Source organism: Drosophila simulans, chromosome 3L, assembly GCF_016746395.2.
Source record: "Drosophila simulans strain w501 chromosome 3L, Prin_Dsim_3.1, whole genome shotgun sequence".
NCBI lineage: Eukaryota > Metazoa > Arthropoda > Insecta > Diptera > Drosophilidae > Drosophila > Drosophila simulans.
Window position 1 is genome coordinate 22,874,464 of NC_052522.2, and position 16,484 is coordinate 22,890,947.

The 16,484-nt window shown below is 42.9% G+C and overlaps 1 protein-coding gene across 8 annotated transcripts in view; it reads right to left on the minus strand.

Annotated features, from left to right (window-relative positions):
• Positions 1–16,057: 16,057 nt before the first annotated feature.
• LOC27208296 overlaps positions 16,058–16,484 on the minus strand; it is a 67,053-nt gene continuing 66,626 nt past the window's right edge. For 5 of the 8 annotated variants that reach the window (XM_044923039.1, XM_044923037.1, XM_044923038.1 and 2 more), the window contains one exon: positions 16,060–16,204. In XM_044923039.1, the coding sequence (XP_044778974.1) occupies positions 16,096–16,204 (109 nt within the window). In that variant the 3' untranslated portion in view covers positions 16,060–16,095. Of the gene's footprint in view, positions 16,205–16,484 lie in introns of all 8 variants that reach the window. The other 3 variants (XM_044923034.1, XM_044923040.1, XM_044923031.1) reach the window with 2 other exon arrangements.

Here is a 16,484-nt window from a genome sequence, read left to right on the forward strand (position 1 = left end):
GCTACTGTACTGTATGTCACTATTATTGGAGAATAGTCTGAGCTTAGATCAAAACTTTCCATTATTCGCATGTGTTGTTATGCTGTTGTTTACTATGCATTTGTACAGTTCACTTCCCTTCGGATTTGTCAATCTGGAGCCCCACCAGGAGTGCTTGGCATTGAAGTCGGCTCCTACTATAAACTGTGGTCTAAGTTTTTGAAAAAAGTTCTTAAAATCTGCTTCTTTAAGAGCAAATCTTGAGGGAAGATAAATTGCTGTTACAGATACGTCCGCATGCATACATTTGATCTTGACCGTGGCAGCCCGCATTGCATTTTATCTAATGCTGCCCATAATTTGAAATTTTAGGCCTTGTTTAATTAAAAAAGCTGCGCCACCATGAGCTCTGCCCGAAGGGTGGTCAGCTCTAATTATATCATATCCAATAACCTTGATATATGATTTGCTGGTGAAATGTGTTTCGGAAATTAACATAATAACAATTTCATTCGTTTTTATAAAGATGGATATTTCATTTACATGGTTGGAAAGCTCATTGGCATTCCATTTTCCTAGGTTAAGATTTACTTGCATAATTTGTTTACAAGTAACATTATCATGTTAAGTAAATTATTAGTAAGTTCAGACTGTTTTTCTAATAGTTGCTCTATTCTCTCCAGTGATGTGCTTGTTTTGCTATTTCCTGCAGCAACTTTGGCATAAGATTGATTGTCGTTACTTTGTTGGGTATATGTTGGTTTGTTAGGCGAAGCAAACGATTGCCCGATTCCTAAATCATTTTTACTCTGTTCTCTATTGCTATCCAGGGATTTTCTATTGGTTGCTAATTTTTTTGACAAGAGTTCCTGATAAATTCTACATCCTGTGTAGCTGGCGGCATGTTCTTCGTAGCAGTTGGCACATTTTGCTGGTTGTTTTCTATTTTTTGGGCAGGTGTTGCTTGGGTGTCGAGAAGAGCATTTTACACAGCGGTACGTTTTGGCACAATATGATTTAGTATGTCCGAATTCCTGGCAGCGATAGCATTGAACAATTTCATTGGTTTTGCGGCGTGGCTCTATATTGACAATAGTGTTACCTCTGTGTTTTATATTATATATGTCTCGGTTTTTATTGTTAGGCTCAATATCTACATAGAACATGTTCAGTGGCGTTTTGGTCGCACGACTTTTAATATTACTTATGTTTCTAACAACATGACCTTTTGACTCTACATCACATTTAATTTCATCTAAATTTGTAGAAAAATGCAAATTCTTAATAACAACTCTAAATGCTCTGTCTTCCTTAAGCTGGTATGTGTGGTACTTCACACAATCATTATTAAGTGTTTTAACTAATTTTCTGAATTCTTCAATACTTTTAACCATAACTCTTACATGTCCATTACGTTGAGTCTTATAACAGTAAAGTTCCCTTTTAATTTTAGAATTAAGATAGGCTAGCATTTCACTTATATCATTGACGTCAGACAGAATGATAGGTGGGGGCTTAGCAGAATCAGTTCCGCTGTCTTCAATTACCATTTCGAGATCTTCGTTTTTGTTGTCGTTGTTTCCTGTGTTGTCGGGCAATCCGTCGCTTAAGAGAGCGAATTTATTTGCGCTGGTGCTTGATGAATTGTCAAGGGAATTCTTTTTTCTTTGAACTTCGGGAGAGGCTTGGCTTGGTCTCTTTTTTGGCTTTGATTTTACTCTCTGCCATATCAGAGCAGTTAGGTCTTCGTCGCTGTCGCTCATGTTGACAGCATAGAGAGTCAACAGTTACTTATCAGCAACCACAAACTTATTGTTGTATTTTATGATTGTAACACAAGAAATAATTGAATTTTAAGTAGAAGCTTCCACACAAACTAGGCACGTCTAAACTCAATGAGTATTCGATCGCGACTGAGGAGATTTGACAGATACAACGTACAAGCATGACCTTTGTGATCATTATGAAGTCGTCAGCCGTTAAAATAAATTGCAATCAAGTCCAGCAAATTCCGGCTACAAAGATCGGCTACTTCAAAAGAGGTAAAGAGCAATTCGCAGTGCACTTGTTAATGAAGTTAACGATGTTGTTGACTGTGATTCGTGCCAAGGTGCAAGATGCAACTATGACCGCATATATACATATACATAGATACATTTTTAGCGAAATACGCTGACAAACGAAGAAACCAAAACCATCTGTATGTACAGATCTTTGATGCTTGTCTGCCTCTGAGAGCTAGAGCTCCGACTAAAATCTATGGACCCCATTGTGATATCGTAACGTCGTAGACTTGCGACTTGTACCGGTGACGAATTATTCAACGTCAGCCACTTCCGAGAACAATACAGCCATACGGGTAAAAATAGCGACCTCTCAGAGCACAGAAATTTCAAACAACGATTATATTAATTAAGGAACTGCATTCTATTCGTTGCGATATATAGGCAAATAATATGCTTTTGAAGCTGATATTACATACTATTTGAGTAAGTCTAGAGAGCTCTCTGATTTTATTTAAGCAATGTGCCACCAGTTGAAAAAACTATTAGCTAATCTAAATTATTGTTCAAAATTGTAATTAATCATTTCTGTTATGTTTCCATGTTATGATCGTTCCCATAACGATTTAAAGCCATTTAATTGGTTGTTTAACTTAAAATAAATTTATAATTTATAAAAAACGTAATTACTACTCTTAATATATAGAAATCAGAATGGTCTATGGGAGGGTTACCAATTTAATGATACAGTTCCAACTTATTTTTTTAGTGAATTGTATAATTAACATTCGATTTACTTACAGTCTAGCCTTTGGCCTAGGGGTTTTTTTTTTAACTAAAATAAAAAGGGAGCTTTGAAATTTTTTTGTAATTCATCAACGTGTGTAAAGGCGTGATTGTTTGTTTCTGTTTTGGTTTTAGCTCTGTTCTCATTGACAGTCGCCGTTGCTCTTTGTGTTTTGATTACGCAAATTAAAAGCGTCTAGACAGGGCAGACGCATCGGTGGAACGACCAGGGTAGGGTTGGGATACATTAAGGGAGTGCGGTGGCGAGAAATGACCGACTGAACTAGCCTTCCCTAATGCATCGTTAAATGGGGTTACCCGCTGAAACCTACTAAAACCGTTGGGTACCCAGAACATGTACATATGTACAACACATAATTGACCAAGTATCATTTCTTTTCGATTTGTATGTACATACGTACGTGATGAAGACTTCTGTGGAAGTTTAAAGCGTCATTTAAATTTTTGTCGTTTTAGTTGAATTAGGCTTAGTTTCGCAGCATCCAGCTTTCTGAAGGGTCACTGACCTATCGGCAAAAGAGGGACAGAAAACTATCGATAAGCGATCATACATTTTATTAGAAGAAAAAACCGGAGTATAAGATCAGCGTCGGTCATGTGAAGCCATTTTTGCATATTCCTTTCGACGCTAACGAAAGAAGGTTGTGTTTCGTGGTTTAAGGTCAGGAAAATAATAAAAGTCGTAAAAAGTGTATATAGAAGTACGGGGAACTCGTAGCATACGGAATATCATTAAAATATGTAAGTTTTGTATATATGCAAACCTTTCGTTGTCGCATTTCATCAGATTATTGCCTCTCTCACCAATTCCACTTTCGTATCCTAGTTCGTGTGTGTGTGTAAATATGAGAGTTGAATAAGCGATCATACATTTTATAAGAAAAGTCGAAAAAAAACGTAGTATCGGATCAGCGTCGGTCATGTAAAGCCCTTTTTGCATATTCGTTTCGTCGCTAACGGAAGAAGGTTGTGTTTCGTGGTTTAAGGTCAGGAAAATAATAAAAGTCGTAAAAAGTGTATATAGAAGTACGGGGAACTCGTAGCATACGGAATATCATTAAAATATGTAAGTTTTGTATATATGCAAACCTTTCGTTGTCGCATTTCATCAGATTATTGCCTCTCTCACCAATTCCACTTTCGTATCCTAGTATGTGTGTGTGTGTAAATATGAGAGTTGAATAAGCGATCACATTCGTTACCAGTGTTTGCAAGCCTGTCATCGAATCAAGCTGATATATGTTCGACCAGGGCGCGATGTAAAACACAGTTTGCTCTGTTCCAATCCGCTTTGTCCAGCGGGTGGCGAGACATTATCCATCTTTTGCGTAAACGCCTCTTCCCAGCTATAAGGAGCACAATCTCTGTGGTTATCGGGATTTTAGCTGCTGTGGGTCTCTGCACCGGGCTAGGAGTTGCCAGTCTGGCTGCAGCCTTGGTATTATGGGTGAGAGTGTCAACAGCTTCTTCTAGGTCCCTTTCTTAGTTTATAGCCATACTCAGGTTCAGAGAAGACTCAAGATGCTCATGGAATCGTTCCAAGTAAGTGTGCCTACCGATTAGTCGCTCCATCTTGGGATAAGCTGTAGTTGTTGCATCTGTGTGATTATAAGTGGTAGGTGGTCGGAGCTGAGCTCAGCAACGGACAGTAACTCAGCATGCATGTCCGGTATACCACTGCTGACAGCAAAATCTATATAGCCTGGGGAGCCTCTACTGCCGTACGGGAATCTTGTAGGACCTCCGGTTGCTAGGGAGCTCATATCTGACCTTAGGACCAGATTCGCTAGCGCTCGCCCTCTTCGATTGCATCTCCCCGCTCGCCATAGCCAGTGGGATGCATTCCAGTCGCCCATGACGAGGAGTTTGGAACATTGTTGTTCCAGAATGCATTTAAATTCGCCCGTATTCCATATGAACCTCGGAGGGCAGTATATCGCGCCAAAATTGACAGGGACATGGCCCGTCTCGATGCCTGCAGACGCGAGTTGCACCTAGTCAGTGGTTATTGGTGTAAGAGGGAAGTGGACTAGGCTGGATTTGACCATGATCGCTGCACCACCTTTGGCGTTACCGTCGCTCGGGTCATTGGCAGTGTAGGACTAAAATACAAATATTTTGGGTACCTGTGCCTCCTTGCAATGAGTCTTTCTGAGCAGCAGAACATCGATCTCGTAGCGCCGCACAAAGCATTTCACTTCGGGCAGCTTCGTGGACACGCTATCGGCGTTCCACACTAAGATGCGCAGCGGCATCATTATGGCGCTTGACGCGCTTGGAGAGCAGTGAGCAGATTGATGATGTGCCTGTTGTTGCTGTTGTTTCATCATCATTAATTCCATCTGCTTCTCTTGAATCGAGCGCAAAGGATTATTACTTTTATTTAGCGTCTGCAGGATGGCTTCAACGCTGCTGCTAGCATCCGTCGAGCGCTGAAGTGTACCCCTAGACGACCTTAGCCGGCTGCGGCTCATGTGACGACTGAGGATTCTATCCTTGAGCTGCTGTTGCTGATTCTGTTGTTGGTGTGTCAGGCTCAGTGGTTGCTTGTGGTGAACGGACCCTTTAGCAACATCTGCATACAATATACCGCCTCAAGAAGAGGGGAACTCCCTACCTCCAGATAAGCCCCGTGTAGTTGGTCGCTCATTTACCTCTGTTCTTGAAGCCACTCCACTTCCGGGTCTGGATCGCTGCATGAACACTTGTAGTTTGCTGCAACATTTATAATTTGCAGGTTGCTGTCCACCACAGTTGTAGCAAGTGCACAGCTCGATGCGTGGCCTAGTACAGTCCTTGGCTGGGTGTTCGCCGGCACATTACTGCTTACGGCAGTCTTTCGCTGTGTGGCCAAACTGCTGACTACTCTCATATGGCATAGTGGCTTTACTGCTATATTTTCGATGCTCTGCATCATCAGGAATACGATGTCTACTCCCTCTATTACTATAGGAGGTGGCTTGGACTGACCATTGTTGAGTGAGCTGGTGATACCAGCGGAGGCTGCATCCCGCTTAGCGGTGCTATTGCTGCCGCTGGTACTGGGCTGGTCACACAGATCGCCAATATCATTGCCACTTCTTTGTCGACTGAGAGATGCGCAAGTAAACCAAAACGGTCTGAGTTGCCGCCATACCTAGCTTGTGTTAAGGAAGGGTTTTTACCATGTTTGCTGAACATAGATTTCGAGTTTTTCAGCAATTGCTCGCGAATCACTCTCGGGCCCACGCTAGCACTTTACTTTATCGACGTGAAGTCTAGTGATTTTTGCGGTGGGCCATTATTTTCCATTTTCCGTTGTGATTTTTAGCGACACGAATTTGACAATTTTAAGGCACACCTGTAAGTATGCAAGAAATCACCAGGGTCCGAGCCAAGACTTGAACCCTGACAGCCCGGAGCGATGTGTAGTAGGGATTCCGATTCCTATCTCCAGCTCCTGGCGTCACCCCTGATGTCGCGTTCCCCATCCCCGTGGAATATGGAGGGCCCGGAGAAGATTCCGGATGTCCAATTGGAGGACGACGAACCGGTAATGGAGACGAAAGGCGCGGTCGAGGTCGCCAACCTTTCTTCGGAGAGTGAGGATGACGACAGGAGTGAGACGGTCCCCGCGGAGGTGTCATCGGACGATAACGAGGTCGTGCGGATGGCCAAGGCCTGGATGGCGTTCCGCAGCGTGCGGCGGGAGTTACAATCCTGTGGCCGAGGGAGGAAAGCTTACAAAAAAAAAAACTAAGCAGTTTGAGGTATGAAATGAGAATGCTCTTTATTACAAAAGTTGTCTGTTTTCCTCAAAATGTCTTCGTCCGGGTTCGTATTGGCGATTGTCAAGAGAAAGAGGATGAGAGAGGGGGAGTTGCTTGCGAAATGCAGGGAGCGCGGACGTGGGCTCGCTGCGTTAACGATGAAGGCAGATGTATACTGAAGACATATAACTATTGTAACACATTAATAAAAGAAAAGAATAAACATGAAGTTCAACCTGACAATTCAGAAGTGGGATACAAATTCATTTCTAAGTGGAAAATGTGAATTAAAGAAAACGAGTTAAATAGTAAACGATTGGATTAGAGACGTTCAACAAAACGGCACGTAATAGCAAAACGGTTGTACAAGAGCAAAGAGAGATTCGGAAAAACGGCACGATATAGCAAACGTCGAATAGGAAAAAAAAGGGAAAAGAGGTATACATACGAAGCCACAAAGGGTACATTAAAAAAAAAAAAAAAAAAAAAAACACAAGAGAAACCAAGGAAGATCGACAAACGGCGAGGAATAGCAAAAGGCAAAGAATCGCAAACGGTTGATCGAAAGGAAAAAGCAAGAAACAACGAGAACGGTTAAAAAAAAGGTATACATACGAAGCCACAAAGGGTACAGGCATAAAAGGAAAATAGGGAGAGCGAATCAGAACGGCAACGAGCGGTTGGCTCGGCTGCAGGAGGAAGAGGAAGCGCTGTGGGCACCACCGTTGCCGCGGCCACCGCCGCCAACACAGCCATCGTCGCCGCCGTTGCCACTGACACCGCCGCCAACCCAGCCACCGCCGCCAACCCAGCCACCGCCGCCAACACAGCCACCGCCGTCACCGACCCGGCCGCTACCGCTGCCGACGCGTGCGCCGTCGATGCCACCGTCGCATCCTCGCACGCCGACACCGCCACCCCCTTCTCTTCCACCCCAGGCTGGGAAATGGCCACGCTGTGAAAGGCAAAAGTCGTGGGAAATTCCGCAGGCAAACGTCGGCCCGGCGGTCCGTACGATTGAGATGGGAGGGCGTCGGACGCCCGTGTTTGGCAGGAGGTGGTAGCGATCGGGTGGAGGCCGGTGGGCCGTGAGTGAGGAGGAGAGCAGGCCATTTAATAAATAACCATTATTTTGCGATTTTTATGCCTTTTTGATGTTATGCCAAGACAGCAAGCAAATGTTTTGAACCAACCGTTTTAGCTAAGTCCAATATCGGGAAAACCCGCTCAGGTACATGAACTGTTTCAAACAGCCGAGACTGCCTTTCATAACCTGGACGCTAATGACTATCATATTTGCTGAGGAGACCCTTCGCTATAAATCTTTTAACGGATTGACCACTCCAGATCCCCCTCCAGTTCAGGGTGGCAGAATGGAATTCAATGTCACCTGCGGCTTCGAATCTGCGACGCAATTCAGTTCGTATGTCCGGTCTGTCGGTTCTATTGATTTTGCGCTGGTGTGCATAATACATAGAGTATCACGATTTGAATGTCAATCACATCAATGTGATTTTGTCGTAGTGCCACATGGTTTATTAAGGTCGGATTCGCACTGCAGACTTGGTTCAACATTGACCACGCAGCCCCTCTCCTCAAGTCCCCGCTTGATTCGATTTACTACGCAGTTGTGTCTAGCTTCCCGCCTCCCATGCGAGCGGTAACATTTTTGCATTATGTGGTTTGTTGTTTCGGGAGCATCACACTGTCGACACTAGCGTTCCAATGCCTTCCCCACGTAGTACGAGACTTTGTGGGTAGGTTATTTATCCGCAGACGAATACCGTCTAAATATTCTTTTCCTGTTAGTAAACGCGTGGGTTGACTAACCCACCCGTGTTGCGGGCCTTAATGGCCCGCTTCACGGAGTCCGCTGCCATCAACTGAGAGGTATAGTTTGTTCGTCCAATATTTTTCTATTGCTGGACGCGATAACAATTCATTTTGTTTAGCTACATATCTGTCTCGGGCCCGTTGTTTTTCCACTCCAAGGAAAGAGCTGGCTACCTCGTTTTGCGTGAGGTGAGGCCATTTAATGTTACTCAATCTTCTTAGTCTTAACATTGGAGCTACCCATCTTAGTAATGGAATTCCGAGACCTCCACATTTTGGGGGGCATGAACAAATGCTATCGGCACATCCAGCGGAAGATTTAGCCATCTTCGCGCATAGTATCTTATAAGCTTGTCTGTTTTTCTTAAGACGCCTATCGTCACACCTCCAAGGGCTAACTTGTGATAGAGCTGTGGGATAAGGACCGTCCGAACGGCGAACAACCTCTGTAGTGGTTTAAGGGGGGCCAATTTTTGACCAATTTCCTCGGCTGGATTCGAACCCCCCGTTTGTAGTGAAGTTGATGCCTAAGTACTCCCACTCGTCCGTGCGCTTCAGTGATGGAATCTCACTCGAGCCTACGTAGAAGCTCTGTGCCTCTAACACGGTACACTTCTGTTTTGGCTGGCCCTTAATGCCAACAGTAAAACATTTGTCGGCATTAAGTTTGAGGCCGACGATAGATAAAAAGTCTATCGTCTATCGGAAACTCGAATGGGGCTTCAAGAATTGTTGGACAATTCTTGAAGCCCCATTCGAGTTTCCGCAAATAGTACCAAATCATCTGCACACGCGGCCGCGTTAGTTATGGCATTTCCGACTTTGGCACCAATTTCGCTGGGTAAGGTTCTAAGTAACCTGTCCATTACCAAGTTAAATAGAATTGAAGACAAAGGGTCACCCTGCTTCACTCCTCTAGCAGGGACGAATTCCTCTGAGCTCCCTGCTCCGAGACTGGTACCGCCGCTCTCGTATGTATTCTGTACGTAGTCGACGAAGCCCTTTGGCGCACCATAAGCACGTAAGGTGTCATATATAGATGCATGTGATAAAGAATCAAATGCCTTGCTTACATCTAAATTTCCGATGTAGCAAGATCTAAAGTGCTTATGGCTATGCCTCAAGACTAAGTCGGCTATCGTCACATTATCGGCGTATCCGTCGGTTGGTAAGAAGCCCAATTGATTGATGAGTTCAACCGGGTTGCCAATATTGCATTTAGCTGTCTTACCAGGACTGAAGGCACTGATATTGGACGAAAGTCTTGCGGTCGCTTCGCCGTCACCGACTTCGGGATGAAGACGGTTCTGGCCAGTCGGATAGAGTGTGGTAGATTACCGCACCATATAATTAGGTTCATTATGCGCAGCATAATACCTGACGTCACCTCCCTGGCAGATTTTTGAGTTATCCCGTCAGGCCCCGGAGATAAAGATAATGAAACTCTTGACGCCCGGAGGTGCTGCTCTGTTATAGCAGACCATACCCTCTCAAGCGAGTGATCCATTTGGATCACTTCTCCACTACACGAGCTTGGGCTAGGCTGAGTCATTACTTCTCTCCAGTAGGGAACCATCACTTCTTGGCTTGGCATCGACTCATCAGTTCCATTTAGCAAGGACTTGATGCATCTTCCTTTATGCTTATCCCAGTTAGGCTGGACGACAGCGTACTGCTGCCTTCTGCTTTCTCTCCTATTCCGAGGTCTCCGAGAAGGTCTCGTCAGCGTGTGTCGTACACCCTGTGCCGGAAAAACTCTCAGCAGGTATAGCGATAAGCACTGGAGAGTGGTTTTCTTTCCCTCGAGATTAGCCCTATCAATGATAGTTTGCCACTCTTGGGCTCTCCATTTGGAATGGCATTCTACGGGGCTATACCCGCAAAGTGTCCGCAAAATTTCCCTGTTCGACTGTTCGAAGGGAGTGATTGGAGTTGTTTCCGATGTTGTTACTTGGTGGTCTTGCTTACTTCTACTAGGGTGGCGCCTTATGGTTAGATTAGCAACTTCCGGGTCGAGAGCTGATTGCCGTCTTATCTGCTCTATTTTCTCCTTATAAACTGTCTCTTAGCTTTTTGATAGCTTCGACGCTACGGTTTGCAAAATATACCGCTAGTTGATTGTTTATTTGTTTACACATAAACTGTGAGCTCCTCCTTTCTCGCCATCATCCACTTCTCTTCCTCACTCCACCTTGCCTTTATATCGACATGTCGACGTTCTTCATCAAGTTCGTCTGGGTGCCGAGATCGCATGTGAACACCGAGTCCTCTCTTGCTGTTAAAGGACCGGCCACATACTGTGCAGGGAACCCTAGATATAGTAGCTGCTGCGTTTGGTTCATATTGGTCCTCCGGGAAGATATCCACGGAGGATCGGGTCGTCATCAGATTGTGTAACTGTATCCGAGGCTCATTATTTATGCTTGTAGTTCCAATATGAAAAATTTCCTCTGGGGAACCAGCCCTTCGAAAAAGTTTTGCCGCTCAAATCAGCTGCTACAAGTTACAAGTTTAGCATTACCGGGGACCAATCCGCGAGGAGGTTTTGAGTCAACTTGAGTAAAGGAGTTACAGAGTTAAATTCCCCTTCCGCACACCATATGATATGACTTAGGAATTACAGAATAATACTCCCCCTCTGCTCGCAATTACCCCATGATCCCTCTCCTGAGAGAAGGGAACCCGGAGAAGGGGGAGTGGAACTGGCCCGCGCCAGGTGAGGCGCAGCCGCCACCAAAGCTGACCCCGGCAGACTTCGTCCCCTGAGGCACAGCAACCACCTCCGCGACTTCTGTTGGAGTTCTGCGTTTTAATCTTCTTGTTTCCAACTCTGTCATCGGTATTTGTCTCAAGTTTGAGTTTTTGTGGCTAAGTAGTTGATTTGTGTGTTTTTTGCTGCTTTGTGTGTTTCTAGTTGTGTTATTATTTTTTAATCATTATGGATATCTTCGTTTCCAATGTACCATTCGGCATTTGTGATTATTCTGAGCATTTGCTATTGCGTTCGCTGAATTAGCTGTAAGTGGGATTTACTGGCAGGTTCCCCCTGGCAGTTCTATTTCATACGTCCATATTGGATTTATTATTGCCTTGTATATTGCAATTTTATTATGTAATTATAGTTTTGAGTGTTTTCCTATTAGCCAGTTAAGTTGTCGAAAATTGTTTTTTATTTCATTTCGTTTATTTAGAATGTGCTGTTTCCATGTTAGTTTTGAGTCAATAGTTAGTCCTAGGTACTTGGCATATGGGTGTAATAATATTTGATTGCCATTGATTTGTATTGCGAAGTTTTTGGGTTGTCGTTGTGTGTATATTACTTGTTGAGTTTCGATAGCCCATCTCTCAAACCAAGATACTGCTTGTGTCATGATTTGTTGTAGTGTACTTGCAGCTGTTTCATCGCACGCTCTTGACGACATTGACACAGTATCGCCTGCGAACGTCGCAATCATTGATCCAGGGGTAGTTGGCGCTGGAATATCGGAGGTATAACTCAGGTATAATATGGGTCCAAGCACACTACCTTAGGGAACACCCGCTGGCACTGGCATAATATCTGAGCATTCATTGTCGTATTTAATATAGAAATATCCGTCCGTTATATATCTTTGAAGGATGGTATATAGTATATGGTAGTATATTTCTTAGCTTATGCAGCAGTCCTTTGTGCCATACTTTGTCAAATACTTTAGCAATGTCCAAGTACACCGTATAGCAAAACTTCTTTTTGTCAAAATCGTTTCCGAAAGCCGAATTGGTGAGGAGGTATTCTATTTTTTTGTTTTAGGATTGGATCGATTGTATTAAATAGGACTTTTTCAAATACTTTTGAGAGGACAGGTCATAAGCTGATTGGTCTGTACGAGCTTACAGTATTGGCGTTTTTATATGGTTGTGGAATTGCTTTAATTTGGCCTACCTTCCAAGTTATGGAAAAGTACTGCATTCGAAGGATTCCGTTAAACAAGTTTCTAATACAGGTGATTATTGCGTCCGGTAGTTCTTTACGAATTTGTCCTCCGAATAAATCATATCCGGGGGCTTTTTTGTTTTTAAATTGTTTGATGTGAGATTTAATTTCTGCCTTTGTTATAGTTTTAATTGCACAATTTAAGTTGGTGATTTGTGTGTCACCATGTCATTGGTAAATTATGTTTTAAAGTGTTCAGCAAGAGTGTCTGCTTTTTCTTTGTTTGAACTCGTACATGTCTTCTTGTTTTTTTTTTAAAGGTGGCTTGTGTATAGTTGAGTTCGTCAATTTTTTGGTCGCTTTCCACAGGGAATAATTTGTAGATAAGGAAGTTCCAAGTTTGCTAAGGTAGTATTGAAGCCGGTTATCTTTGTCTTCCCTGAGAATTCTCTTGAGTTCGTCTGTTGCTCTATGCCTAGTCCTTTGCCATATCCTCTTAAGTTTACGCTTTTGCCTTATTTTTTCTATAATAATAGCGGGAGTTTTCTTTAATGTGATCATTTTTATCGATGGTGTCGATTACGTTGCTGCATATATGATGTTGTTATTTAAATATGCTATTGCAGAGTCCAGTTCGTTGTTTGTCTTTAGAGAGATATTTATTTCCATGTTCTGTTCTAAAATATCGTTTTGTGGTTAAATAAAGGGGAGTCATTGTTGTTTTCTTCTAGCCCACCATGTAATGTAATTAATATTGGGGAATGGTCGTAAGAGAGGTCGAGGCATGATTTTATTGTTAGGTACGTAATGCAGAAGTCATTAAATCCGGTAGTTTATTTGTGTCAGTTGGCCAGGAAGTCGGCTCTCCTGTGCTTAGAGCACGGCTATTTTGTTTTCTTAATTGTTTCTTATGGCTTCATACAGTTGACGTCCCTTTGCGGTGGTATGTCTGGACCCCCAAGTTATGTGATTGGCATTTTAGTCACCTCCTGCCAAATACCGATTTCCCAGTGATTTTAGAAAATCGAGGTATTGGTCTTTTGTATTATTAAATTTAGGTGGGCTATAAACGTTGTGTCTGAAGTTGATATAGTAGTAGCCTGTATGTAGTCCTTTTTGAATCCATCGAGCTGTATGCACTTGATGCTTTTTTTAATTATTACTGCAGTACCACCATGGACCTTACCGTCCGGGTGATTAGTAGAGAAAATATTATAGTTAGGTATGATTATATAGGTTTTCTCAGTTGAGTGTGTTTCAGAACTGACCATGACGTCAATTAGCTTTTCATTTAAGAATGTTTTTAGTTCAAGTAAATGGCGTGAAAGTCCGTTAGCATTGCAGATGGCGATTGTTAGATGTTTATTTGTCAAGTTTAGATAATATCATTTTCATCATTTGTTTAAGTTCGTCAAAATCATCTTGTGTAGTTTGGCTTAATTGAGTTGAAGCAGGCTGTATATCAGGTAGAATAGTAGGTTGAGTTTTTGAGTTGGTTTGATGGCTAGTTTTTATTTAAGACTTCGGCATTCTCAACATGCGGACACAGTATAGGCAGCAATCGGAACAAGATAGCAGCGCTTGAATATCGATAGTGGCAACGCCGCTCTCCGATATCGATTATCGTGGTGAGTTCGGCGGAGTTGCCAGGCACGAGAGATGGTGAACTTAAGGCGAGAATTTCAAATACCGAGCTGGTGGAGAGGAGTTCGGGAAGGTTAGATGAAGGATCGAGGTGACATCGAGAAGGCAAACGACAGGGTCTACCGTGAGGAGTCTTAAAATTCCCCACAAATCTGTAGTGGCCTAGTGGCCTAGCAACAGCAAAGACGGCCGGGATGCAGGAAGAGTCAAGGGCGGTCAGGTCAAACGGTGATTTATGGACCTTGGGCCCCGGCAAAGCGGAGAGACCGTAAACTAAAGGTACCGCGCTGGACCTTGGACTCGGGCTGTCCAAGGGCACAGAGGTCGAACGGTAACGGTGCGAACGTTGGGTATGCTCAAAGAAGACGCACCGTAAACTAACGGTACCTCGCTGGACCTTGGACTCGTGCTGGCCAAGGGCACAGATGTCGACAAGTAACGGTGCATGCACAAAGAGGACGCACCGTGAACTAACCGTACAATAATTGGACCTTGTACCCGTGCTGGCCGTGCGCAATAGTGGAAATATCGGGATCCCCACGGCCTATAAGGGGTCGGCGCAAGTACGGATCGGGACAGTTAGTGAACCTGCCCCATATCATCCTAATCCCATTCGAGACGACAAATCGTCCGTTGTCAAAAAAGTACAGGCAAGGCGTCGCAGGAGAAACGCCGCAGGAGCAACGCGATCACCGGAAGAGTCAGCCGTGGAAACTGTACAATAAATCGGCTTTAATTAGAACCATTGCTTTACCTTGGTCGGGCAATCACACAAATCATTAATTTGGTGAGACGAACACATAAGCTCTCTGAGCTTGCAATTCGTAGTGATCAGAAATAAGAAAAACAGTTCGTTACAACGTATTTCGAAAAATGATCAAGAACAAGGAAGATACCTGTTTCGCCGCTCCTTGACCTAGGATACAGTCCGAGAAAATTGATAAATTAACATTGAAAGAATCGCTGAGACTCATGCGCTTTTCCTAGCGGCGGTCTGAGAGTGAAATTTGGTGCTCTAGTACTCTTACAAACCTCACATGCTCTAATATAGGCCCTGACGTCAGAAACAAGACCAGACCAGAAATAATAACGTCTTATTCTTTCTATAGTCGTGCGCGCGTGAAAGGATCTCTGACACTAATTCTTTGGGTACCCAAAGTTTGCAGGTATATTCATCGTGCATTTGTTCCCCAGTCAGGTGCTCAGCTTTTCTGTATAAAAATGGCATTCGGCCTCTCTTGAGTGTTTTCTAACATGTAGTTTCATTGCTGTCGCCCATGGTGGAATAGGTGCGCTAATTTTTGATTTGATTTTTGTTTTTATACCTCCCCGCTTCTTGCACATGCCTACTCACACTCTACTCACTCACTGTTTTGTTCTCGAAGTTCTGTACCCTTCATATATTTGTCGCTGGAAAATCCGATAAATAGTTGTATTGTTGTTGTCATTGTTGCTTTCCATTAGCTCATCCGTTCGTCTAATAGTCGCCGTAGAATCCGATCTCACTTGCTACCTTCGCCATGTCAAATTCAAATTCGTTGATCTCATTTAACTTGCTTGATTAAGTTTTAAATTTTTTTATGGGAGTATAAGTGGTCTTGGTTCGATTAAACGATAAACGTTGAATGTCATTTACAATTTTTGGTGGTATTTATCAAGGTTTAGCTGCATAGCAGCGCTGTCAATTACGCCAGCAGCGGAGCGGCAATTTAATATAAAACATATATATACGAAGTACATATATAGATTAAAAGAAACATAGAGAGATTTATTCTTTCGAAATCACTACACTTTAAAAGTTAACTTATTTTTCCATTGCTAACTTCCGTGATTTTGTTTTTATAGTAATAGTAAGTGGTAGAAAGTGTCAGGAGCTTGCCCAAGCAAACTTTCGTGCTAACTTCCGTGATTTTGTTTTTCACGTCCATTTGTTATTTCGTTTTGAAATTTAGCTTTAATAATAGTAAGTGGTGGAAGGTGTCAGGATCTTGCCCAAGCAAAACCACCAATCCCCAAGCCGAACCCCATAACGTTCCCAGTCAATTCAGACCATTAGGCGGGCCTCACTGTGTACGATATCAGCAGTACCATATCAGTCATTACTAATAATTAGCTGAACATAATAAAATGAGCCAATTCCAAGAAATCTTCTTTTTTACATAATTTATTAAAACTTGCTATAATTTTCAAAGCAGGATTTAAATATATTGAACATATTTTTTAAAAGCAAAATGTAGTTTCCAGCAATTGCAGATGAAGTTCCAGTTGATCCAAGTCTGAAAAAATGTAAGCTTTTAATGGGGTATATAAAAAAATATTTTGTTTAATAATTTTTTAATATTATACATAAGCTATTTTTGTTTATTTTGTAATAAAAAAAATATTTTATCTTGTCTTTAAGTCTAAATGAATGGAATTGCGCTGTTTTGTGCTTTAGCGCGGCGCGGCTATCCAAATATGCCAGCTGGGAAACATAAATATTACAGGGCAAACTCCTTCAGAAGCTCCACTTCAGAAACACAATTAAATGATCGGGGAAATCGACTATAGCATTCT